The sequence below is a fragment of the Wasmannia auropunctata genome, unplaced genomic scaffold (assembly GCF_000956235.1).
Source record: "Wasmannia auropunctata unplaced genomic scaffold, wasmannia.A_1.0 LD336090.1, whole genome shotgun sequence".
Classification (NCBI taxonomy): Eukaryota; Metazoa; Arthropoda; class Insecta; order Hymenoptera; family Formicidae; genus Wasmannia; species Wasmannia auropunctata.
In genome coordinates, this window is record NW_012026800.1 from 3,150,992 (window position 1) to 3,177,778 (window position 26,787).

Here is a 26,787-nt window from a genome sequence, read left to right on the forward strand (position 1 = left end):
GCACGTTAATTTCTTAGTTTAACATAACGAAACAAGATGGATAACGGTATGATTTATAGTAATTACTTGATTGGGAACTGCCGTCTATATTTAAAGATAGAACTTGAATGCCGAAGGTTAAGATGATACAGCGGCGGTCCAGGGACATAATCGATTTACTCGAGATAATAACGGAGCGGCAGATGGCGGTCAAGGAAAAGTAAACGGAAGTTACTGAAGAGAGAGAGAAAAGACAAACAGATCTTGGATCTTTTTGTTTTTCCTTTTCTTCGTCCCGATTCCGGTATTCTTAAGAACAGCATAAAAGTCACGTTCCGAACTCAGTTTAGGAAAATGATTCTTCAGGCTTTGAATATACCTGCTAAAGAATTGGCGAGAAATTTTTTGTTATAAGTGACATAAATCATAGTCGATGCTTGGCATTGGAAAGATAGTAATTCTGATTAATGACAAACTGCCGGATGTTGAACAAAAGCGAAGTACGGCTCGTCATTTCTTTATCTCTCGAATCTTTCCCTGATTTTCTCGCTTCCGCTCTTTCGGACGAACAACAGTGACAGCTGCGGTGTAGGTCAAGGCATCAACTAGACTGGACTCCGATTGGGCGCGCGAGAGATCGTATTGGAACGAATGAGTGAAACCGCCCGGGATTTCCCCGGCACGCCAATTTAGCGAAGTGATTGACAGACGGCGGCTTGATGGCGTTTGACTTCGAGTTCGCCCGGTAGTATTATTCGGCATCGATGAGTTACTTCGACCGAATGACTTTCCACTCGCCTTGAATAATCACCGTCGGCGTTCCTTCGACTGTTGCATATCGCACGACGAAATTTTCGACTCGCCTTGAACCGCCATCGGCGTTCCTTCGACTGTTGCATATCGCGCGACATAAAATTTTCGATTATCTCTCCTCATTATTCAGCAACTGTCGCTGGGCACAGAAACGTGTGTAACTCAAGCGATTATTGCACGCAACTTGTGGAAGAATAGAAACAATGCCGCGAGAACGATTTTATTGCAATCAAGTAATTGTATGCCATTCGTTTCGTTTTGTTGTGTTAAATTAGAAATTAACACACGTTCATACGTAAAAATTTCGAAATAAATAACTATTTTTATCAATCTATATAGAATATTGCTTATATTGTTTATGAGCGAAGAATTCAACAATCGCGTCAGGACAGTATTAAAAGAACAGATAAAAAAATTCACGTCAACTTCTAATAAATCAATTATACGCGTGAGATGAATCGAAGACAAAAAAGACAACCAGTATTTTTTTTCGTTTTACACGATCTAAATCAGTCCAAATTCTTTATTTTTTTATGAAATAAAATTCAAATATAGTCAAGATTTTGTCCGATGTGAAAGAATTCCCGATTGTTATTTTTAGTATATTTAATATTTTAATTCGAAATGTACATTTTAGACAAAATAAGAATTGATAAAGATAGAACAAAATTACGCGACGTGCTGTCGCGTTTTTTAAAATGACGATCTGTATGAACGGAGAGAATCTATGTGTGGGAAAGACGATTATAGATTATAAAACTGCAGACTTGCTATTAACGTGACAAGTTATGACGAATGTGGAAATTTAGTCGAAATAAACTCGACGATTTCAGGACAGATATGATGACAAGTTATTTTATCTATTCTTTCGAGAAACAAATGAATGTCCTAAAATATCTTATACCTTTTAACGTTTACATATTTTTTTTATCGAATCCTCGATTAAATCAATTAAATCGAGTTCACGAAACTAACCGACGCATCACTTTTAGGATAACGCGAGCCATTTTTAGGCACTTCTGTCCGATTCTCGCCGTGCCACAATGTAACCGCGGCGATTGTTACATTTTCGCATTCGGTGCGCGCGGGACCGCGCGTGTATCGATCCGGTGCATTATATGCAAGACGGTTTTCGCAGTCAACCTCCCGCCGAAACCGACAGACGCCGCCGCCGCCGCCGCCGCTGCCGCCGCCGTCGCCGTCGCCGCCGCCGCGCGCCGCCTCCATTTCGCGCCGGGCACTGTTTTCGCTGTAAAGCGCTTTGTTTGGAAATTAATCGTGTAGGTGAAGTCAACGGATACATCTCGAATTTCAAAGCGAGTTCAACGCGCGATATTATGCACTCCGCATCGAGGCGCGGGGATCGCGTCACAATTGGTAATTTTAAATCCGCGAGTCACGCTTCGCGTTCTCGCTCGACGTCTCTTCGCGCGCGAGACGTTGAAAGATCTCGCTGGGAAATTTATTTTTGTCTCTTTTACGGTCGCGTAAATATGTAACACTCTCTCATACACGCGTATGCATAGACTCGTAACGTAGTGAAATCGGCCACGTGCAATTAGAGTTCCTTTCCCCTCGGAGGGGAGCGAATTAATTGGCGCCGTCCGATTTTTTGCGACACCGCTGAATTATTTCTGCGTTTCGCGTTACATTACGCGCGACATGTTAATTATCGTAATTACGGATCGCCCGAGCGCAACGCGAAACGCGCGTGCATAATGCAGGTGTCTTGTCGTTCGCGCAATATCCCAAAACAAATTGCCGCCGCGCTTATTACTCATAAACGACGATTAATCGTCACGGCTAAAACAGTGTGAGCTATCTGCTTTTAATTATTTACACGCCGGCATTAAATAGGCTTTGCCATGGATACGCAAGTTGATGCGGATCATTATTAATGGAGTTCCCCTTTTTTTTCCACATATGTCATTGATGAAATCGATTTGCATCAATTTTTGCTCCAGCGAGGAAAAAAAATTCGACAGGTGTTTATCTCTCTATTAACTGTATGCATTATTTATTGAAATGACTTCACTTCGCTTCTGTTCTTTTATTGCTATGTCTGTTAATTACAATTGCATTCGTTGAATGTAGTTTAATTTATCATTTAATTATGTCTCTCTCTCTCTCTTCCGTTTCTTATAATTATCGTTTCATGCCCAGTATTTTTCTATCTTTTCGCAATAACTTTCGCCCGCAAAATCCGAGTGTCTCGTTGAACATTGTAAGGGTTCTTCTTCATCCTGGCTTGGCGCGGACGGCGACAGCTTCTGTTTTCCCTCTCCTTCTCCGCCTCTATCTCTCTCTCTCTCTCTCAATCCGCCGTTTCGCCGACTTATATACATTACACCGCATCGAGCACGAGCCACACTACCACCAGCGGGCCTGCGAGACTGTCACGATAGTCCACTACCATTATATCGGACGGCATTGCGCCTGGCGGTTTCCGCGTGGCGCGACGCGACGCGACGCGACGCGGCGCGCTCGGACGAGGTGGAGGAATAGCGGCGTAGGAATAGAGAGGCGGTGGAGGTGGCGGAGGAGCGCAGGAGGAAGGAGGACGAGGAGGAGGACGTGGAGTAGGTTGCGCGCGCGGCCATTTTGATAATCTCCCACTCCTCCGTCTCGCTCCCTCCTCTCTCTTTCTCTCTCTCTCTCTCTCTGTGTATATGTATCTCTCGATCCGATATAACTCTCGCTCTTTCCCTCCTGCGGTTTCTCTCGTTTCAATCTCTTGCCGACCGCTCGTTCTCTCTCTCTCCCCCTTTCTCTCCCCCTCTCTTTCTCCTTCTCTCTCCCGCGTGCACGCACACGAAAATCACCGGGCGCATACCGACTCGTGCGCGCACACGCGCTCGCTCGCGCGCCTTTTTCTCCTCTCGTGCTCTCGCGGCGTGTGCACCGTGAGCTTCTCGTGATTTTCTCTCTCTCTCTTCTACAATCTTCGTCTCTCTCGTTCTTCGTTGAAAGAGCGAGTAGTAGTCGGCCGTTCCCGTGACGGTGGTCGCTAGTGTCGCGGATTTTCCCCTCCGTCCCCCTCCCTCCTCCGCGCCGCTTCCTTTCCTCCTCTTTCCCACTCTTCGCTCTTCCTCGTTCGGTCTCCATCCCTCTCCGCGCGCGCTCTCTCGGATCGGCCCGACACGCGCTCGCTCTCCTCTCGCGTACCGATACACAACGGGGCACCCACATACGTACCCACGTACGTGTGCGTTTGTGTACGTGTATATCTCCGCTCCGGCGTGCGCGTCTATCTCGCTTCCCCGTCCCTCCCGCGCCCACCGCCCCGTCGCGACCGGAAGGTGCCAGTTTCTCGTCGACCATCGTCTGGTGCGGAACGTTCGTTCGCGCTACGTTCGTATACGCGGGGCTACGTCTCACGTCTCTCTCGATAACCCACCGTCGATTTTCAATTCGCGCGAGTGTGCGAATCTCTGTCTCTACATACGTGCGCGCGTGTGTGTATGTGTGTATATGTGTGTGCGCCGCTTAGAGATAATCGCGTAGAAGGAGGGAGAGAGAGCGAGAGAGAGAGAGATAATCGCGCGTTGTCTCGCGCGAGACACGCAGTATCGGTGCGGATATCAGGTCCCTTCCCCCTCCGCTCTCGGAGTGTCTTCCGTTCCTCCGACTTTCAGTCGCTGGATTTCCCATCTATACTCGTTATCGGGATATGTCATCGCCGCGAGTGATGCGCGACGTAGTGTAGTGTCCGCGGAATAGTTCTCTCGTCTGATCGTCGTGCCGCGCGAGTGTGCGCCCTTTCGTTCCGAATTTTCCTTTTTTTTTGTTTTTGCGACGAGCAGGAGCGCGCGCTTCTAGGATTAGCCGCTCCCCCTCGTGTCGTCGCTTTACGTCACGGCGCGCGAACTCGGCGAGAGAAATGAGAGTGCCTTCGCCGTCGTTGACGAGTGCCTCGTGTGATTACCTTGGTAATCGTAGTGATAACCCGACGTCGAGATCGCCTTCGGTCTGCGCGACGACGACGACGGCGACGGCGACGACAGCAGGCGTCATCGCTCCTCGCTCCTCCTGAACGCACGGTGAGCCTCGAGTCCTCCCTCCCCTTTGCGCGAGCGAGCTGAGACGGCCAGCTAGCTCGCGGCGATTTCTCGTTGCGAAACGACGTGTAATCAGCCCAACGCCGCGCGTAACTCCGTCGCGGCTGATATCGCGCCAGTTTCATCCTCGCTACTCGGAAAAAGCTCGCGCGACCTACAATTTAATCATTTGTCAGGTGGCATCTATCGCGCCTATCATTCATTCAAGGTCGCAAGATGGAAAAACCTTCGGCGAGTTATCGGCCACTCCAAAGATTTCGATTTATGCAATTCTATTGATGACGATTACGTCATGTTGCCTGATCGTTTAAGATGATACAGGAAAAAAAGAGTCGTTTAAGTTATACTCGATTCGGAACCGGAGATTTGTGGTACTTGGAAATGTCACGTTTATGCGACAGGTGATCTCGTAATAATTTCTTCATCGTCAAATGACGCGTAAAATATATTCGGGATTGAGAACGCGAAAGTCTCTCTGCGATTCTCCGAATTGCGTTTCTCATGATAGCGTTCGGATTATTTATAGCAATCGATATAGCTCTGAAATAATCGATTTCTCAGTAATCGCAGAATGATATAAGATCGCTGAGGACTGCGCCTTAGATCGGATGCGACGCATCGAAAGGTGATCATTTGTGTGTTTGAAAACATCGCTCTAATTAAGCGTCGACCTAACCGTCTCGACGGTTATCACGAGGAAGTATTGCGTTGCGTCAACTTTCCCAACGTTAACGTCGCGAGATGGAGATTGAGTCCGAGTCTTTCTCCGCCGCTGTAGTCCACAGACGTCGAACGTCCGCCTCCGTGGCGGTAGTTGCATCGGGAAGCGCTGTCCGCGCGATGCGTGTTGAACGCTGTCTCGAGATAATCGATCCGGCTCGAAAAGTCAGGGTCGTCCGCCGCGATTTGCGCTTTCAGTTCCAGCGGTCGGATGAGAAACGCCGATCGATCGGTCGATAGCCGACACGTGCAACGAGATTGTACCTTGCACCTAGCCGGCGCGACTCCTTATTTTTCTCGCAGGCAGGAAAACCGATGATTAACAACGCGTGAAAAGTCGACGACAGTGGCGACGACAACCACAACGACGACGACGACGACGTGCTCGTGATTATTATCGCAGTCTCGCCTTCTCGTCGCGTCTCGGTCTCGGTATTATATTGCGCAAGTGTTTTCGCCGATAATCCGCTACTCCACAAGCGCATTTTTCAGAACGATGACTTCTGGAATGTGTTTGTGTTATACACATGCAGAGCGTACGCCCGATTTATATCTGCGGACGATAATCTTATAAAAGAGACACACAGCAGTACCGTTCCACAACTCGTACGTTCCACTTTACCGAAACATTTCCCCCGGAATTTTTTTCCAAGCTTGTTATTTTCGTCGTTGGTTGTTATATTTGGTATGCGCGCGCGCGGCTCGATTTTACCGCTCAAAAAAAAAAAATCTCTGCCCCGCCCGTGTATAAACCGCTATTGTTTGATTTCGACGCTTAATTTGCGCGACAAGAACGAAAGTTCCCAAAATAGCGCGCGCGCGCGTCAGAAACAAAGCGCTCGCGCGCCAAGCCAGTCTGATTCATCTTCGCGCGGCGTTAACATTGTCGAAGCTCCGCTTTTATGAATCATGTTTGTCCAATGCGTGCGCCGCCGTTCCGGCGGGAAATCCGCCTGTACGGCGAAGAAAGCAATTTTCTTGTCGACGTTGTCGCCGCCGGACGATAACACTTTGTTGTCGGGAGAGGGGGAGACGGGAGGCGACGTTGTTGCAGCTCCAGCAGTATCGCGTTCGCTCGCATTTTAATGCCTGTTGTTTGCGGATGACAGATAAATCTCCGGTCGAATATCGTGCTTCGGTTGCCTTGGTGTTTGTCTAGATTTTAAAGATATATTCTCGTATCAGTCTTAGGGTACCATATTACATTTTTTTCGTACGACAAATTTTTCTAGCTTGCTGATTGGCTATTAGGCTAGAGAAGTTGGACACTCGAGAACTTCTCCATTCTGCCGTCAATTAACACGCTTGAAAAGTTTGCGTGACAAATGTAACACCAGTCTTAATTCGGCAATCCTAAATTATGTAACAAGAGGATACGTGTCTGTTTTATTTGTGTTTTTCCTTTCGAGAAAAGGAGAGAGAAAGTTGGGCGAGAATCTATCAGGAAAAGGGATCGTAAATTCTCGTCGAGTTCGTTCAAAAGACCTATGCTGTGCTGATGGAAATAACGGTTTTCTTCTTTCACGATATACCTACTTCACGGCTGAGAAAATAGAAAAAGCCATCTTCGAAAATAAATGCTGGGCATAAATCAGATCAAAATAGAGTCACGTGTTAAATTTCAACAAGCATTGCGGGGCGCTTCTATTTAGTCAAGCCTGTTGCCGTCTTCTCCCATTTAGCTCGGTTTTTATGATGTGTTAGACAAACACACCTCTACAGTAACTTTACAGAGGTCACGAAAAAGTGAGCAATTGTATAGTGGATAACAATGAATGTATGGTACAAAGAATAATTGTAATTTATATAAATTTATTGGCGATTTAATTTTTGCTATTAATATTTATATCAACATTAACGATAATTTTGTCGCCATTTCACAATGCTATTTTATGATAGCAGCTTAAGTTTATGAATAATAAATTTAATATTAAACATATATTTATATTTATATATTAAATATTTATCACGCTTTTGTTAATGGCTAAACGTATCTATTAGCTACAGACGATGGGCGAAAAGGCTGCGTTGGATGTTGCGCTGCTTTAGGGAAAACGCCATGGATGTTAGGCGCTACGCGGCTTTTGTGCTACCGCGTTTGCAAGAAGCAGGAAAAACGTCACAGGTCGTTCCGCGCGACGTTTTACGGCCGATCCATCTCTGTCCATAAAATAAATCTCGTTATTTTACGAACCGGCCGTGTGTCCCGGATTTTCCCTCCCGAGACTTTATCGTTGTCCAAGGACGATGAATCTTCCTCCGCTTCGGCCGCATTTTTCTCGCAGCATGTGGGGGGTAGGTTGCGTTCTTTGATGACGTCATAGAGGCACTCGAGGTCACAGGCCTCGGGTGACTGACTATGTGGCGAAAAATGAAAATAAAACGTACGGATTAGGATGTATGAACATGTTTCTCTATGAGCTACATCGACGTCATCGATTTTTGCTGACCTTCGTGTCAATTTTTTTTTCAAACAAAATTGTCTACTGAATGTTGCTTCCGTTAGATTTTCCATTTACCAAATAGTTATCTTGGCAATTAAACGTTCAACTAAAATTTTATCTTTCGCGAAACAAAGGCTAAGAGAAAATCGTAGATTTATGATCTGTCATTGTCAACGTAATTATTTATTAGTCATAATATTTGCATCGTATGTGCATTGCTATCGCAAGATTGTATTCTCATACGTGCATATATTTTCTCAATGAGATGTTACAATTTTTGTGCTTTTTTGCGTTTTCACATGATGACATTGGAGAAGAAAAGAATGATTCAGTTAGCGTGGAATTTTACGATCTCGAAACTAGGTCTTGAAACTTCATCTCGATTCGTCATCCTGTTTCACATCTCGCTTCTTCTACACGTTGCTCGGTTCTCGCGCTCGGATTTTCTCGCCGCGCCATCCAGTACATATGCGCTATCACGTACGCGACCCGATCGCCGTTTTATCTGCTCCTTCTATTTTTCAATAATAATGCGTGTTGTATCGATAGAATTGCCCGAGACGCAGACATTTGCTTTCTTTTTTTTTAAACCGAAGCGCGGTTACGCTTTTAGACGTGCCGATAGTCGCTAATTAATTATGCCCGACTAAACGGAGTGGTGTTGACGTCACTGCCGACGTTATTTTTCTCGGAACGCGAGGCACATCGAAAGTATATTCCTCGTCTCCTGCTACCATTGACTGATTTTGAGAAAGTGCATAAATAATTCAACGAAAAAAGCGGCCTGCGTGAGAGAGCCTGTAGTCTAGTAACAAAGTTTTTCACTCTTAGTTGAAAAGTTTATTTTATATCTGAGGAATTTATGTACGGATACACACGCGCGCATTATTTTCATCATTCGTAAATCGTTTCTCAATTCTTTTCACGTGTCCGAGAATTAATAATTAAATAGCACAAGCTTAACAGGTATCTCTTTTCTTTTGCTCGAGAGAAACTCCAATGATAATAATCAAAGTAATAAATGCACATTTTACTTGCTGGCTTCTTTCCTTCTTGCGCGCTATCGCGTGTCGTCGTGCTAACTTCGCGTTACGTAAGCGAGAAGACGAGGAGGAGTAGGATGTTCGAGAGGAGGGAGAAAGATCCGATGTTAACGCCGAGGAGTCATGGTTGCCTTTTAAAAATGGCCGCGCGAGACGCATCAACCTCTGTCAAAAACATCAGGCAAAGCGACCCCGATTATTGCCTTAACCACATTCTACGTGCATGTTTATTTAAACGCAATGAACTTGAAGCCAATACTGAGAGATATGTAACATTTGTTTTTCAATTATCTTATTATAATTATGTATAATTATGTATAATTATGTAGAAACAGGTATAATTATTACAGTGTGTTAGAAAAATTAGAAACAGCAATTTCTGTATTAATGTATGTGTATATATATTTAAAGAAACAAGTTAATTAAAATTAGAAATAGTTAATAGAAAAACTTTATTTAGATTTAGGCTGCATAAGTATTGAGCGTGCAAGGATTTTACATTTTTTGAATTATATTAAAAAAATCTATATTTAAAAAGGAACTTCATCTCGTAACTTCATCTTTGAACTGAACTGAATGATAATAACGTATCCCGTCATATTTTTCTCCAATGACAAAATTATTTGAAACGGTTACGTTCTCAAGATTGCAGCTATTTCCGTTGTAGGACATTTGAAATGCGCCAATGATTTACGAGCGTAGGTCTCGGAGCCATTCGGATGGGAAAATGCAGTAGGGAAATAAGCGAAAAACACTTTCGTACACTCGATAGGAAAAGAAGATGCAACGAGGGCGATAAATTTTATCGGCGTTGCGGGGAGACGCGTGCGCTATCTCCTCCGTCCCGGGCAGAAAATTCAGGATCCACGCGAGGAAAGTCTTTTACGATGATCATTAAAAGAGTTCGGTACGACGGGAAAAATCCTTGCCGTCGTAAAAGTACCCCGAAGAATGTAGTTATTGCCGGACGATGAGACGACGATGGCTCTCGGGGAGCCGGGAGGAGGAATTGTCGTCGTACAGCGCGGCCTCCTCTCCCTTCCCGCAACAAAGTGTTCGCCGCGGGGCGGTTCCGACTTCATAATAAAATTACGACTTCGCGGTACGGCTAATATGAACCGAGTTTGTTCCCGCGCGCGGAGCGCTTTACAAAACGCACTCTCGGCCGCTCGCTCCGGCGCGACGTCAGGTGGATTTGATTTGATTTGAAAACGGCATTTTGAGAGAGGCGAATCGGCACGTCGTGATGTATATCCGACGGCGCATAAGAGCCGCTGATAATGTCCGATAATAATGTGCACCCGCCCGTCGTGATAATGAACGCGAATGAATTGAGTGCGCCCGCGATGAGTTTGAGTTTCTGATACGCAGTTGATGAACGATTTATTATTATTATTATTATTATTAGAGCCGTTTATTTTCTGCTTTGCGGGGTTAATTCTCTCTATCAGACGACGCTGTGTTCAAATATATAAGCTTGTGTAATTGGTTTTTACAAGTTGTTTGATAACACAAACGTTGCAATTAAAATCTATGTAAATCCAGCTCTCCATTTTTCCGGCTACTTTTTAGAGAAACAATAGAATAGAGAACGTTTAAAATCTAACAATTCTGACAAAGTAATCATCGAACTTGGTCTTTTTTTAACGTTCTTGAATGTATTATCAGTTAATTTGCGAAATCACGAAAATAATTTATAGATTATTATATTTAGTTGAAAAATACCGTATTTGATATCGCGAAATTCCACAATTTTTCTGAAAATTCCCGACAACATAAATGCATGAAAAAAAATCGATTATTTTATATATACGTTTTCGGTGTAGAACGATTTCTCAATCCGTTTTCTCTCACGGCGGATGTCGTCTGCTTTTTGCGCGAGCGATAAGCACCTTTACACGTATTCATAAGCCCGGCTCAGCCACCGAGTGTGTTGCCGTTGCCTGCGTTGCGTAATCGATTATGCCCGCAATGAGTAAGCCGTAACTGGACGTACGGATTTCAATTATGCCGAGGTAATGCGAAGCTAAATCGCGTTGGGGAGCTCTCTTTGGCATTGTCGCTAGATGCGTTCAATGCCAGCGCGTGGTGGAAAAGAAAATCGAAATCCCGACCTAGTTGAAAGTATCGCTGTTTGGTCCGTGAACCTCGGTGACCGAAATTTCAACATCGTTTTGCGTCTGACTATTTTCGAGGGCAAAATTTTAGCCACAACCGCGGTAACGGTCGCTCGATTTTCGTGCATTCGGCGATATTATTTTTGGTATATGTACAATTTATTAATAATAAAGTTGACAATTTACGTATTATTTAATGATAAATAATATTAAATATACAATACAATTAAAATAACTGACTTTATTAATAACGAAGAGTTATTACGATTTAATTTATTATCGACTCAATCGTAGTGTCATCCGAGAGAGGAAGGATTCTCTTTATTATTTTTACAAAATAATTCATTGATTGGAAAAATAGAATGGATTGGACTATCGATTATTTCTTATTGAACTTTGGTATCCTATTAATAATTGCATTATTTATTTAAAAATAATATTACTCTAGAATAATATGTTGACTGTTTATTACCGATAAAATCGCAATTACATCGAGTATATATATATTGAAAGTGTCGTATGTATATAAATAACATTTGTGAGCCACGGGAACGAGTTACTTCCGCGAATACGAGACGGCCGATCTCCAGGTTAAGCGAGTGCAATTGGCTTCTCGTGAAAATCCGTATATATTCAAACGAGCAAGCGAGACGTATTCCCAGGAGGAAGCGGCGGCGACGGCGGGCATTCGCGGAACGGTCTCCCGCGGCCGTGTTTAATTTCGCGCGAAACGCCGAAGAGAGCGTCGACGGACGAGAGAGCGGCCGCGGTGGCGGCGGCGGCGTCGGCGGCGGCACGCGAGAGTGGCTTAAATCGGCTTTAATAAGGAGCATTCAAGGAGATTAGCGAACGAAACGGCGGCGGACGGCGGCAAAACGCTACACGAAACTCTCCGGCTTTCGAAGGTCGCCGCGCCACCGTTGGCGTCTTACTGCCGCCGTGCGAAACGATGTCAGTGTGTCAGTGTCAATGGAGGCGAGTCATCGGGTCCGCGTCGTGATGTCGATTGTGATTCAACGGGAAGATTATTTCGCTAATCCGCCGTAATATCGGCTCCTATCCGTAACGGTGTCAGTGCGACGGACGGAGGAGGGAAATAGAACGGGGGTAGGTGATGAAGAGGAGCGAAAGAGAGAACCGTGGTCAACGCATCTCGCGCGCGTAATATCTACATCATTAGGAGATTGAATCCATTTCCGATGCCACTGTCACATGCCTATGTCGACTCCATGCGACTCTCCACTGTCGTTACGGTGCCACGAGCGCAGTTTGGCTCGGGTTATTTCGAGTTTCTGCTCCACGACCTCGATACTCCAAAGATACATTTAACACGTGCGAAATCACGTGGATGTATTTGTGTACTCGCGGTGTTAGGATAAAGCTCAAATAAGATTTCATCCGAGATAGATTGTTAGAGGCACGCGCGACGAATTTAGCTCATGGGAGGAGGGAAGGGGAGGGGGAGAGAGAGAGATATTTAGTGTCATCTCGATTTATAGCAAATATTTATTTGCTTTTGCCCGAGAAATACAATACTTTTCGTTTAAATATCAGGGGAACGTAAACATCTTGTGCCGATATTTCTCCCGCGATTCGTAATACGAAGCTATAAAGTTGAACAAACAGAATTTCGAAAGCAGAGAGGAGGTCTCGAAATAACAGATTCGTGTATTAAGTAAGCTATTTTCTAAGCATGCGTTTTTGATTATTCCACAAAATTTCCTTCACACACACGTACACACACAACACAACAACAAAACACATGCATGCAAGCACATTAAGCAAGTTTATATCGCAGCACGAAGGAAATAGCAAATTCAAATGCGTCATCGGATGATAAACACGTCGCTGCGGCGCGGAGTGCGGTAACAGCGATTATTCCATCTCCTTCGTAAAACGACAATCGCGCGCTACTCGAAACGCATCTTTGCTCTCTCTCTCTCTCTCTCTCTCTCTCTCTCTCTCTCTTTCTCGCGCGCGCGCGCGATTACGCTTCTTAGCTGTGCACACAAACTCCGTGCGACACCGCTTATCATAACATATTAATAGCGGGGCGTACGTTAACGGGAAAGGAGTGAGAGGAGGAAGGGAACGGAAGGAGAATCGGGACGAATCGGGAAGGAAGGAGAAATGAAGCGAGCGCTCCCGAGGAGGAGGAGAAGGCTCCGCTGAATCGTCAGGAATTCGCAATTCGCCGTTTAGCCTTCGCACCGGGCTCAAAATAAACGCGACAACTCACTCATGCTCTCGCCTCTCTCTCTCTCTCTCTCTCTCTCGCGCACGCGCCTTCTTTTCTGCTTCAGTCCTCACGTTATATCGTCGTTGTCGTCGTCGTCGTTTGCGCTATACTGTTTGTGCAACATGTCGGTGCAGCGTCGACGCGTCGCCGATCTCTCACGATAAGTTCCTCTCGTGGACTTTCAGCTTCGTTTACGTTTATCTTTGTGAAACTCCGTATGGGATTTCACGCGGGGCTCTCTCGCAATCGATAAAACCATGTGTCAGTCGATGAAATCCTTTCGCAAATGTAACACGTATACGTGAGATGCCGTACATTGTATTCTTGCGCGTCGAAATGAAAGGAATTTTAATTCGGATATATACTCGATTATAGTTAATCGGTTTTTTATATTTTTTTATATTTAATACAATCGATTTTTATTTACAAAATGGAAAATGTAACGTGCGCAATTGTCGCTCAGTGAAAATCGATTTTGCCGCAGTCTTAACGAGAGAGAGAGAGAGAGGGGGGGGACAGGGTGAATGAAACTCGTAAGAGATATTTCGTATTCCGTTGTAACGTGCTATTTTAACCAGGGAGCGACACGGGTTTCTTGACGCGCAACACACTCGGGGGATCTAAAATGGACGTCGTCAGTCCTAGTTCGTGTTAACCGGAACGCTCTTCTCCCTCTCTTCAGCGCTCGCTGAGTGGTTAACGAAGCCCGCCGCGCGTGTACGAATTCGCCACACACATACGCGTGTGTGTGTGTGTGTGCGCGCGCGTTTACGCGTGAGCGTGTGTACGTGGTACGAGCGTGCCGTACGGTCTCTCACGCGTGCAGCACGCTCGCACGGGCGAGCGGCTCTTTAAAGAGCCGCGCACAGAAGCGGCTGACACCGCGCGAGACAGACGGACGGCCCTCTCTTCATCTTCATTTTGCTAGACTTCATCCCTGTCTTTGTCCGCGAACGAGAAGCCGCGCTTGCGAATTCAACATGTGCAAATTTCGATTCGACACGTGCGAGAATTCCTCCGCGCGGGATGCAGGACGAGGTCGTGGAACTGCAGTCTTCCCGCGAGAGGAAACGGCGCGGCGACCGCGACAATTTCGAGTTGCGCCATTGTGCTCGGCGAAAATGCGGAAGGCAATTTTTATTACAGCACATGTTGCAATTTAAATAGCTGGCTGCTCATAATTGTTGCGTAAAATTGTATCATTGCCTCGCGTTAAGTGTGCAGTACGCGCGATTCGTGGATAGACATGCGCATGCGTTTGATTTTGTTTAAACCGTACAGAGAAATTTGAAATTATAATTATTATTATAATTATTGTAATTTAATTATTTCATTAATTACATTAGATATAGGTTGTCTTGAACATATTATTTTAAAATTTAATTACTCGACTTTTTAACTACCGCTTTTTAACTATGTAATTATACACAATCGGCAACGCTTAATTATTTAAATTTTTAACTACCTTTAACTCTTTTATTATTTTCTAATGTTAATTATGGTGAATTTGGAAACGTAAAGTATACATTTTACGCGGCGCATCATACAGTATGTTTATCTCTCATAAATTGGTTTTATCCGCCGCAGTATTTTTTTTTTATATACTTATATATCGTAGCGCGATATGGAAGGAGACACATCGAGTTGCTATAACGGGCGAATAAAATCGGCTACTTCCTTTCACATCGTCTCCTCCCAGTCCGATCGCGCTGTTAGGGAAAATGATCGGCGCATTAAATCGCCGTGTTATTCGAGCATTCGAACGTCACGCTGACGTCGTCGGCGCGCGCGCGTGCGACCGTATAGCCGTATGCTCCTTCGTGGAAGCGTCACACATTTCATCACGTGGCATGTCGTAACCGGCTCTCCTTATCGCCACACACAGCTCCATTTTCACTACACTACATACTACACGAAAACAAGATTGCCTCCATCCAGTTATTGATTCTACAATGCGTTAACGTTATCGCACGCTACACTTCAAACGCCGTTCCTTCGACTGCGTCCTCTTATTCGTCTTATTACCGCTCTTAAATTTCCAACGCACTCGACGTAAACATAGCTGATATCGGAGAGACAGATACCAGTAATTCGTAATATAATTTTTAAGAATGTAAGTGTGTGGGTGTATATATATATATATATATATATATATATATCCGCCTTTATCCCACATTTTCTGGTCATTCGTTTTTGTAGTCGAATTATTTCGTCTGTGTTCTAAATCGCATCGCGACAAAGTCACGAAGGGGGTTGCAGGGTTACGCCGCGGAGAGTACATGGAGCTCGTTCTTCGACGTTTACAAAGTAGCGAGCCGAGCGGAAAGAGCCCGTGCAACGCGCTTGATGTCCCTCGTAAAACATGGCCACGGTGTTTTATTGGCCGGCCGAGAAGACGATCCCTCCGTGGTGGGTGGAGTCGATAACGCAATAATCCTTTATCGCGCAATTGAAAAGGACGGGAAGGGCGAAAGGGGGGAGGGGTAGAGGGAGGAGAAGAGAGCGGAAGGATATTCTTCGGTCATTGAACGGCGGGGTCCGGGGGGGACGATGACGTTTTTACGGAGCGACGAGATATATAAATCGAGTCTTGCCCCGCGAGTCGGATAAGGACCACGAGGAAAACGGTTTTATCCGCTCGAAGCACCACTAGTGATTCTTTCGTAGTTTCCTTTGCGTCCTTTGTCTCCCGGAGGATTCCGCGGTAGGAGGATCTCAGGGAGGGAGAGGAACGGAAACACCACCGTGTAGCGCATACACGGGAACAAAGCTGTGCGCAGCACGTTAGTTTTCATGCTTGCGAGAGATACATATATGAATCGCATTATATTATATATTTATTAATATAAAATAGGGATATAAGTATCTAGGAGACTAGAGCACCAGTTAAACTAGAACGAGTTTGTTATCTATGAATATAAAAATGTGTAGTAGAAGCAGGCTACACGAGTTTATAAATAGAAATTATATAAATGGGATATAAATAGAGAAAAAAAAAAAATTAAACATTTTACTTTGAGGCCTTTTAATTCTTGAGAATGCTCCTCCTCGCTCGTTAAAAATAATACACGCAGTTCGTTTTTTTACCTTGTGTGTATCTCTTCTTTTTCGATGTTACGCAATTCGAAGAAAGGAGACTCGAAGAAGAGGAATTAAAATTCTGAAGCGCAAATAAGTTAGACGATTTGCTGTGTCACAATTCGAAGAAAGGAGACTCGAAGAAGAATTAAAATTCTGAAACGCAAACAAGTTCGACGATTTGCTGTGTCGTCACAAGAGCGGAGCGCGAAAGCTTATTGACATTGTTCGGGGAGATATAATCGCGAGAACGGCCGATAAATCGCATTGAACGGAAGCAAATCGCGGCGTCCGCCGCGATGAAAACGGCGATAGCTGAGCAGAGGCCGGTCTATTACGTGTAATCCGGGATTTAAAGTCAAGACGATGGATCGAGACGGATTAGAAACTCGGAGTAATAGACGTCGAACGGATCGACGTTAGGGGGACGAGGGGGAGGAGAGAAGCACGTGCGGTTAAAGGCAGATCAAGTCGGATTTTCGATTCGTGTTTCGTTCGGTTTAATCACCGTTTATTTCACCTTCTACATTAATTTCACTTTCGGCTGCCCTCTACACGCTGCCCGAATAGATAACGCTTTCTTTTTCTTATTCTTTTTTTGTTTGCGCTGCACTGAAACTTTTATAGAGATAACAGAATTGTTAACGTGAACGTATTTCAAACTCTCATTTTATTTGTTTTTTTTCTCTTTACAGACGTGAGTATACCGTGTATATCAAAGTACTTATGTATCATTAAACTATTAGATTACCAATTAGTGTTATATTTTGTTTCGCCTCTAGGGCATTCGCTTCTCTCTCTCTCTCTCTCTTTCTTTCTTATCGGCGAACTGCGAATCGCAGCTGGCGAGGGCCGCTTTAAATCATCCCTTTCTCATTACCATTTCAAATGGGCCGCGATTAACGCGAATTAATTATCTACGATGGCAATAACCCGCCTCCGGGGCAGGATCGGGGGCGCCGCGCCGCACCGCGCTGCTAAACGTTCGCTCGAACGAGGAGAAAAAATCCACCTCGAGGGTACATTTGCTATCCTCCCCCCCCCTCCCCGATATTGAAAAAATATCGGCTAATTCGGCCGCGCTACTACTACATCGGCCGCGAAAGAGGCGCGAATTAATCCACGGAGGATTAAATCGATCGCGACGACGCGACGCTCGTCGGGAATTGAAAATGCCGTCGGAGGAATCGCCGGCATTTAAAAAGTACATTAATCTAACGCAAAAAAAACGCGGGAACACACTCGCGCGTCTCGCGGGTTAAACGGATAAAAATAATGGATCGCAATAATGATAGCAAGTTCTCTATTCTAAAAATGATTTATATCTCATATAATAATCCTTTTTAAATGACGAATATGGCAAAATGGACTTTGGACTGAATTCTTCAATATATCATACGTTCTCTTGAGTTTATTATCTTGAATTTATTATCTTTTCTTGTGAATGTATATTATCAATATGATATTGAAATGTTGCAACAGGTGTTTCCTAATGAAAAGTGATTTCCACATCTGTAAACTGTATCGTTAAAATTTTATAGAATGAAGTCATATAAATTGATGAAGCGACATCAAAGTGAATCTCTGTGAACAAGGAAGTTAATTCGCTAGCCGAGCTTATGGTGCGAATACGCGTCCTTATGTTATCCGCCTGTGTATCCAGAACAGACCATCCGTGTACACAAACAACAATCGCGGACGCAAGAATAACCGATGCGAAAAATAGCGAAACGTGGAAATCAAAAAGGCAATCGATTTTGACTGCGAGACCGAGCAGGTGATTTCGGTATACACTCGCGGCTCTCTCTCTCTCTCTCTCTCTCTCTCTCTCTCTCTCTCTCTCTCTCTCTCGGTAGACGCCACCGTCGACGGCTGATTGTGCCGGATTGTTAAACGAACATTTTTGAAAACTGTCCGATCCATTCCTCGCGCGCGGAGGGGAGGACACCATCCCGAGTTTTCGATCGCGCAAATAACTGACAGAGAGAGAAAGAGAGTATACCCGTCCGCCACTTGTCGAGAGCGGTTCGGAGCTCGTTAGCTCGATGAACTTCGACCGTTCTGTGACAATATTCCCAGATATTCAATAAAGCCGAGCCGACGACCGAGATGTGAGCACGTGTGTGTGTGTGTACGTGTGGGCCGCGCTGGCTTGGAATTTTGCTTCCTCGCGCGGATTCGGGATAGAGATATTTTGGTGTCTTTCGCGTTTTTCCATATGTGAAGGAAAAGAGAGCGAGTCGAAAAGAGCTGACTAGAGAATATCATTTCAAATATTTGCGTCGATTCTCGTTTAGCACTGAAAAAACACGAACTAATATTCTCGAGTCAATAAGAATTAAATCAAATTGGAACATCGTTAGAACTTGAAATTCATTTTTAAAAGCGTGCGAAATTTTTCGAGCTAGAGTGAAATATAGGATAGCTGCATGGTAGCACGATCGTTCTAAATCTCGAAGATAAATTTCGTCTGTCAAATCTTTGTTCACATTCGTTCCACACTTTTTATCTCGTTACGAAATCGCGATTAACGGCGAGCAGGTCTGGTTTTTTCTTTCCTTCTCGGGGGGCGTCGATTTAGTTAAGAGTATACTTTCTAGCTGATTTAGCGAAGCATGAAGCGCGCGGCGTGGTAAAAAGAAAGAGAGAGAGAGAGAGAGAGAATGAGGAGGCCCCCGACGACACGCGGAGGGACGTTGAGGTGGAGGGTGCCGGTCGAGAAAGTATCGCGACGCGACGCGCGACTAAAACGCGCCGTCCATCCGAATGCACGTGTCTCTGCAGCGAGCGCGAGTAGGTATGCGGCGTGCGAAAAGGGATTCTGCACCGGCGGGCAATGGGATAAATGTAGGTATCCCTGCAGTAGCGCGCGCACACACACACGCGCGCAAATACATTCCGGGACAAATAGAGTCGTTCTTAACTTCGCTCGATTATATTACGGGAGCCCCGAGAAATTACCGACTCGCTTACATGCACGACCGGGGACGCGATTAAACTTTCCGTCGGATATTTCTCGCCGTCACGAATAATAAGCAGGCTTGAATTAATAAGAAGGAAAGACGGTTCTTGCGTTCTCTCTCGCGTCGAGGAGAGCGCTAATTATAATTTGGGCTGTTATTTTTAGCGAACGGGGGTTCGTACGATTTCTTCGATTATGCGAGAGACGTGCGCGTTACACTGTTAAATCTATAGTGTCAAACTGAACCTTATTTAAGTCGCCACTGCTCTTACTTAATAAATAGTTCTTTTTTACTAAAATAATGGAGTTAAATAATTTAAAACAGTTCCCAAATTTAACCAAAATTTAGGTTGTTTTATTTAAAAATAATTATTTATTAAGTAAGAGCAGTGACGACTTAATAAGGCTCAGTTTGACGCTATAGATTTAACAGTGTACGAAGAGTGTCTCGCAAAAGAGTTTCTACATACCGATATTTATTTTTTTTTTGCGTACTTGGGAATTTGTGGCAGCGAGATGATAATTGCATTTGATTAGAGCACTCGAGTGACCTCAAACGTGTTCGGATGAGGCGAAAATGAAAGTTCGGTGTATTCCTTTTCTGGGAATAATCCGCGAGAATGGTGAAATAGGTATATCGCGAATATACGATAGTGCAGAGTTCCTTACCTATTCATCCGCAATTAAGCGGTCGCGGCGAACAGTGATTACCGCCGGTACGTTTAATTTGCATGACAATGCAGCGATTCGCTCATCGACATGCACGTTTCGTTTCGCTTCGTGCGTTTTCGACCCGATCGAGAAAGTAAGACCGTGCGACGATGCGGGGCTCGCGCGCCGCCTCGTCGGCAGATCGACTCCGTAATCGGAATACGTGCTCGCCTTATGGAAGGAAAACCCGGGGGCTTCGCCCGTCGTTATCTGGTCTAAGGAGAACGGCTCGTGATTGTCGGGCTCGAGGAAAAGATTTTACATCCCGCTAACATCGTCGAGAAACGATACTTGGGTCCGTACTTGAAACGCGCTTATATAACGATGTTAGCGCGCTAACAAATCTCGAGTTTTTTATAACGTATGTGTAACGTAAAATGCGCGTTAACGTCGCCGTAAGCGCGTTTCTGAATACGGGGCCCGTAACTTTTTTACGGTGTGGTGGGTGCGCAGATTCTTGCCACCGGGGAATAAATCTCTCGACATTACAATGGATAAATGTGTATCACGGGTGCGTGTATACACATACGGCGTTAACGACGGTAATAGATGAGGGACCAGTTGATACCTGCCTCCTGAATAATTATTTACGTCAGATCTCTGTTTCTTTTCTCTGCCTCGCGACCTGGCAATTTACACTGGCGATTTATTCATTTATTGCAACACGAGCTCGCGACCTTTTGTACTTCATGTGACGCGTATTTCCGTCCTTCGTGACGTACGGTATCGGCGCTTCCTGTCAGACGTTGTGCACGTGCTAAAAAAGAAATACTTCTCGATTGTATACGCTTATTATGTCCAACCTCGTGGAGAAAGGCCTCTCTCTCTCTCTCTCTCTCTGTGCCGATTGTAAATGAGACTGTATTCTTTGTGGTATATTCTTCCCCCGTGTTCACCCGCTGCGCGCGTGCATTACTTATGTTAATGCATTCGGAAAAATTCTATGAAGACCGTAAACATATCGGGGCGCGCGGCATTAGCAAGTCGCGCCTTGACAAGTCGTTCAACGTGTGTCAGATAACGCACGTACGAGAAGGAAAACCATCTCAAACGACCTTTAAACATCTATTTAAAGCGCTCTTCGGCCCATACTCGCCATTTTGATTGCGTTACGTGCTGCGGAGTTGAAATACAAAAAAATGAATAATTTATATATCCGGTACTTCTGGAAGAGAACATTGCTGTGATTTATAAAACAGTCTTTTGTAGGAGAAAAAGTAACGCACTCTATTACGTTGAAAATGACACATTTGTTTTTAAAGTACAAATGTACAAATGTCAGTTTTTTTAAATCCAGATTATTGAAATAACTTGATTTATAATTTAATCTTTAGTCCATAAATTATGATAAAGGTTTATGAATGATAAATTATGCCCAGATTTCTATATATCTGTGTATTTATTTGAATTATATAGAAAATAATCTTATATTGATTTTTCTACATAATCTGACACACATTTGTAATCGCTAAATGTTAATCCAATTTACAACTTATAATTATTACAACTGTTTTTGCCTTATAAATCGATGCAACGATCGTTACAAAATTGTAGTGTTTCCTAGTTTCCTTCTTGCACATAATATCGGCGTCACCGGAAATGCGACTAAACAGGTGTTTGCGCCAGCTGCGATCGCCCTCGCTATGCTTCGTCACGAATCCCTTCCGTCCCTGTCTTCGTCTTTACCTTGTCTCGGACTCGTCGCTCGCGTCTGCTTCCATCGGTGCCTCCTAAAAGGCTGGTAGTTATTCTCGGCGCTGCGTCATATTGGCGAATTCCACCTCCGTGAATTCGCTTTCCGTGAAAGACGAGGACGTTCTCCCTGCTCCAAAGAGCACCGATGCTCACGTCCGACAATCGAGCGTCGAAAAATTATTCCGCGACAACAATGAATAATTATAATTTTATAATTTAGAAAACTTGACAGAGACAGAATAAGAATGACAGTCATCAATTCTGTCACGTGGCGGTATTTTGTCTACAATTTCCAAATATGCCATTAGACTGTAGAAGCGTGCAGAAGCGATTACACGAGGAAAGGAGCTTCCGCAAAAAATAATTCTGACACTCTGTTATCCTCCCGTTGTGCGTGGGAACATTTTACCCGCATTCCTATACACGTGAATACATTTGGAACTAACAGGATGGTAATTTTGGTTTTTCAGCGTGGAACGGGACCGGCTTCGGGAGCGAGAGCGACTTGCTCGCGCGGCGATGTCGGTCCAGGCAGAGCAGGCGGCTGCGGGAAGCGGTCCTGATGCAAGACACCATCACCACCATCATAGCCACGCGCGCCATCATCACTCCAGCATACTTCCTCCTCCGAACCTCTTTCCTGGCCCCGTCAGGGTAAATATATATTTTTTATTTATTTTACCACGGCGATCGGCAAAACTATTGTTTTTTTCCACGCCACCGTGTGTTTCTGCATGTATATTCGCGCGTGGCGATATTGATTATCTTTTTTTTTAATTTTTTTTTTTCAAATACTCGGCGAGCACTCAATCGTGGAAAAAAAAAACGTTAACAGATATCCTCTTTATCTTTTTTTATTTCTAAGAATTTATGAAAAGTTTAGAGTTATCCTATTTATGAAGAGTTTAGAGTTATCCTGTTTAAGTATCGCGTTATCGCCGTCGTTTACGTATATCTACATTGATTTTTATGCGACCAACATTTTCTAAATATAGGCTACGTGAGCGTCAGAGACTAATTTAACTAACGCTGCACGGTGATAAAATATTTTTTGCGAATGGAAATTAAAACAGCTACTGTACGTCTCTGCCAGCCATTAATTTATTGTCAGCGATAATACTTTTTTATCTCTCTCTCTCTTTCTCTCTCTTCCGATAAAGAGAACAACGTCATGTGTCAGTTAAATTGACACACCGAACGTTTTGCGGTCTTTTTTCTCGGCGAGATGATGCCGAAAATGTTTCTATACCGGGAAATGAAAGTAGCGACGAATACCCAGCCCTGTCGATCAATTTCGCCGCACACGATTGCATCTCGCCGCGCGTGCATTTAACGCGGTCATACCGAAAGTTCTAAAACGGGCGTGAGAGTCTATTTTCCCTTGTTAAATGGCATTTTATTAAGCATCACTGCATTTGCTTGTTATATTTGCGGTGGATGCGAAGTCGCGAATAATTAATGAGCGAGAAGACGAGAAAATCGGGCTGACATTCATTTCTTACAGTTTCTCTCCCTCCCTCTTTCTCTCTTGTCATATTTATTCAAGCAGAATCCCAGCTTCACGTTGTCTTGATCGCTTAATGGATCTTTCTCTTGCGCTTTAAGAGCCACTTCGCCCTTTCTCGTCCTGTCTTTTCACTACCGGTCTAGGTTAGTAATCGTAGGCACCTCGCCAAGTAGATTCACTGACCGCTTCAATTAACGTTAACCGATAGCCCTGCCCCTCTATAGTCTTTGCCCTGTGTATAAATCCACGGTAATACGGATAGTGTTTAACGAATTTGCTTTCGATCAGAGTCATTAACGCTATGCAATTTAAATCTACGAACAAGATATTCGAATTTTCGCATTATTAAGATGGTTTCACCTTTGCCGGCCGTAAAATTAGCTCTCTTTTATGAATTTTTTTAAAATTTAAAAAAATTTTTATTAATAATAAATTGAATGTTTGTTGTAAAATCATTTTAGTTCACTCCATGCGTTAAAATATTAGGATCAAGAGGAAAAAAGAATCAAGTTGATATTTTAATTAATTTTTTTGTAATAACTTCCGTCAGCTCGAAAAATATGCCACACTCAATCATCACTTGGAGGCATTAAAATACATTTTTATATAAATAAAAAATATTTTTTTGCTGTTCAAATAATATATAAGTTTATGCAAAAACCCGCATTTTATTGTATATAATAGATTTCCTTAGAAAAATTCATGAAAGAGGGCTAATTTTACGGCCGGCAAAGGTGAAACCCCTCTTAAGCATCAGAGAACATTATTAATAACGATTATATTATTATTGTATAACAAAAGTTGTAAATTTTGTGAACGATAGTTAAACATTATGTCGCAATAGCGAGATCTTCCGATATCGATACATGGAAAAATTCCAATTAATCACTTGAGACACAGCTTCGCGATTGCCATATAATTTAATCGGAGCGTTATCGTTTCCTGGAAATCCTTCTGATCTGGAAACCCCGATAGAAACGCGACTCGCCACGCGTAGCATTGCTCGAAATGACTCCGGGGTAGCTCCGGACGAGTCTTTCCGCGGCCTGGAAAAACGAGCAACGTAATTATCTCTCCGAGTCACCGTGGGATCCTTCGTCTTCGACCTCGGGAGCTCCAATTCAACCTTTGGCGACAGCCATTGTTGACGACGACGGTTTCGCGTTACTTATTACTCGCGTTACTCAGCGTTACGTATTGCGTAACGCAACATCGCGTCGGCGCGTCTTTAACGCATCCATTTTGCAAGAACGTTCGAGGTTCGCCCTCCCTTAAAAACTTTCTCTTTACGCGTCCCGCGTTCTACGTGAAACATTTCGGGTTCCTTGAGTAGCGTATCCAGGTTCTTCCCGACCTCAATCTCGAATCCGGCACGGCCGATACCTCAAGGGCCTACGGGGAAACCTCACGCGGTCGTTATGGCGAAGTCAAGACTCCCCAAGTCGGAACTTTCCCGTGACTCGTAAACATGACCTTCTCTTTTCCTCTCTTTCTCCACTTCACTTTCACCCCCTAGGCTCTTATCCGCGCGCTCTCTGTCCTCTACCGGGATTACTCTCGACGAAACTTATTTCTAATCTGCGATGCTCCCAGCTAGAGCGAGAAAGAGAGAAGAAGAAGAAGAAGAAGAAGGGATGATCCCGTTTGGGGAATCGTGCCATAAGTATAAATTGAAAAAAGATCTCGCCTGCTCTCTAATCGAGCTATTACGAGAGAGATTATCTCAGATCGCGTTCCCTCGGATCTTTTTCCACCGGGTTTTTCGCGAGAGTTAAATTCGCTTCTGTATGTCGAACGAAAAGATACCGTTTCATTGAAGCGACGTTAAAGGCGGTGAAAGCATCGATAATGATAACTGGATAGAATTTCGCACGAATTTCCCGCGATTTGACGACAACCGGTCGTACGTACGGCGTGATATTAAAATTGACATTTGGATATATTAATGACTTCGGAATCATTATACCGTCTGTCTCCCGGGTACGGGAGTGTTTTTTACACCCGCGGTAGGAAACGAAAGAAATACTCGGTTCCCTTCGGCTTGTTAAACCGCTTAATTATATAACAGCATTCTCTCGTTACTACACTCACGCGCGACACACCGCCCCGGCTTTGGATCGCTAATACTATTTCTTTCGCGAGCGTTGAGGGGGGGGGGGAGGCGCGAATGAACCCCGACCATGCTCCGATTGGCTCTTTCGCGTACTCAACAGGTGTTTTCTCGACTTTTAACCTTCCTTAATGAGCGTTCCACGAGAACGCGGTGAGGAGCGATCTGATTCTCTCTCGAGCATCGCAATCGACGAAGGAATTTCTTCATTTTCAGCATTTCAGTCGTGTTCATTCATGTGTGCGCTATGAGAACAAAATCTTAATTTTCCTACGGCTTTGACAATCATCTAGGTGTGCCAGAACAAAATGTACCGCCATACACTTAAATTAACTCTTAATGTAGATATTTTAACTTTTTATATTTTATTCACGCATTTTTATTCAACGTTAACGTGATAACAACTTTATCTCAAATTCTTAATTCTTTATATTTTAATCCTGTACATTATTTTGTTCGCACATTTTTATTCACATTAACGTAACGTAATAACTTTATTTGGAATTCGTTAAAGTGGTTGAGAGGATCAAAGGCAAAACGCGAATGCATCGGTTTTCTAAACACAGTTATTACAAAGGAATAGACATGTCGTCCGTTTTTTTTCAGCCGCGGCTGAGAAGCTGCCTGATCGGCTCCCTAACAATCATAACTGTAACCGCGCGTTAGTAACCGTACGATGAGTTGCGAAGCCGCTTAGCGTCTTTGTCATCCAAGCGGAACGTAGAGGCAGAAACGGGAAGCTCGGAAGGATGAGGAGGGAGAGGGAGAGAGAGAGAGAGAGAGAGAGAGCGGGAGAGCAAAGGAAAGGAAAGCAGACTGGGAAAGCAGGAGGGACGTTAGGTAGAAAAGAAGGAGAGAAAATGGCGCCGGTTTCTTGCGAGTTCGATCAGCTTTTATGACTTCGGATTCTCTTTCTGTCTGTCTCTCTCTTTCTTTTTTTTCTCCGGGTCTCGCTTCTCTTTCCAAAGCGAGGCGCAGTCGCAGATGGACGGAAAAGCGGATTCCGCGACTTTCCGCGACGCGTCACGTAGCTCGTCTACCGCGAGCGGAATACCGTATCCGGGTAGCGTCGCCGCCGCCGCTGCACTCTCAATATCGGGGGAACGTGACGCGTTGATGCACCGCGCGCGCCAGGCTACGTGAAATATCGACTGCAATCTGCGGGGATTATTCACGCGCCGCGAAAATATGCATGCCGGTTTGTTACGTCCCGCAAGAATAGTATACGTAGTTCGCGCGGGAATTGATTAACGAGGGAAGCGGTTGGTATCCGGGATTCCGGTGGTCCAAATAAACGTAAAAGCGCCGAGG

At 44.4% G+C, this 26,787-nt stretch overlaps 1 protein-coding gene across 1 annotated transcript in view; it reads left to right on the forward strand.

Moving 5' to 3' along the window:
* The window catches only part of LOC105448072 (AF4/FMR2 family member 4-like), a 144,245-nt gene that overhangs the window by 84,836 nt on the left and 32,622 nt on the right, over positions 1-26,787 (forward strand). Inside the window, exon 3 of the mRNA XM_011686434.1 lies at positions 22,330-22,513. Coding sequence (XP_011684736.1) covers positions 22,330-22,513 — 184 coding nt within the window. The remainder of the gene's footprint in view (positions 1-22,329; positions 22,514-26,787) is intronic.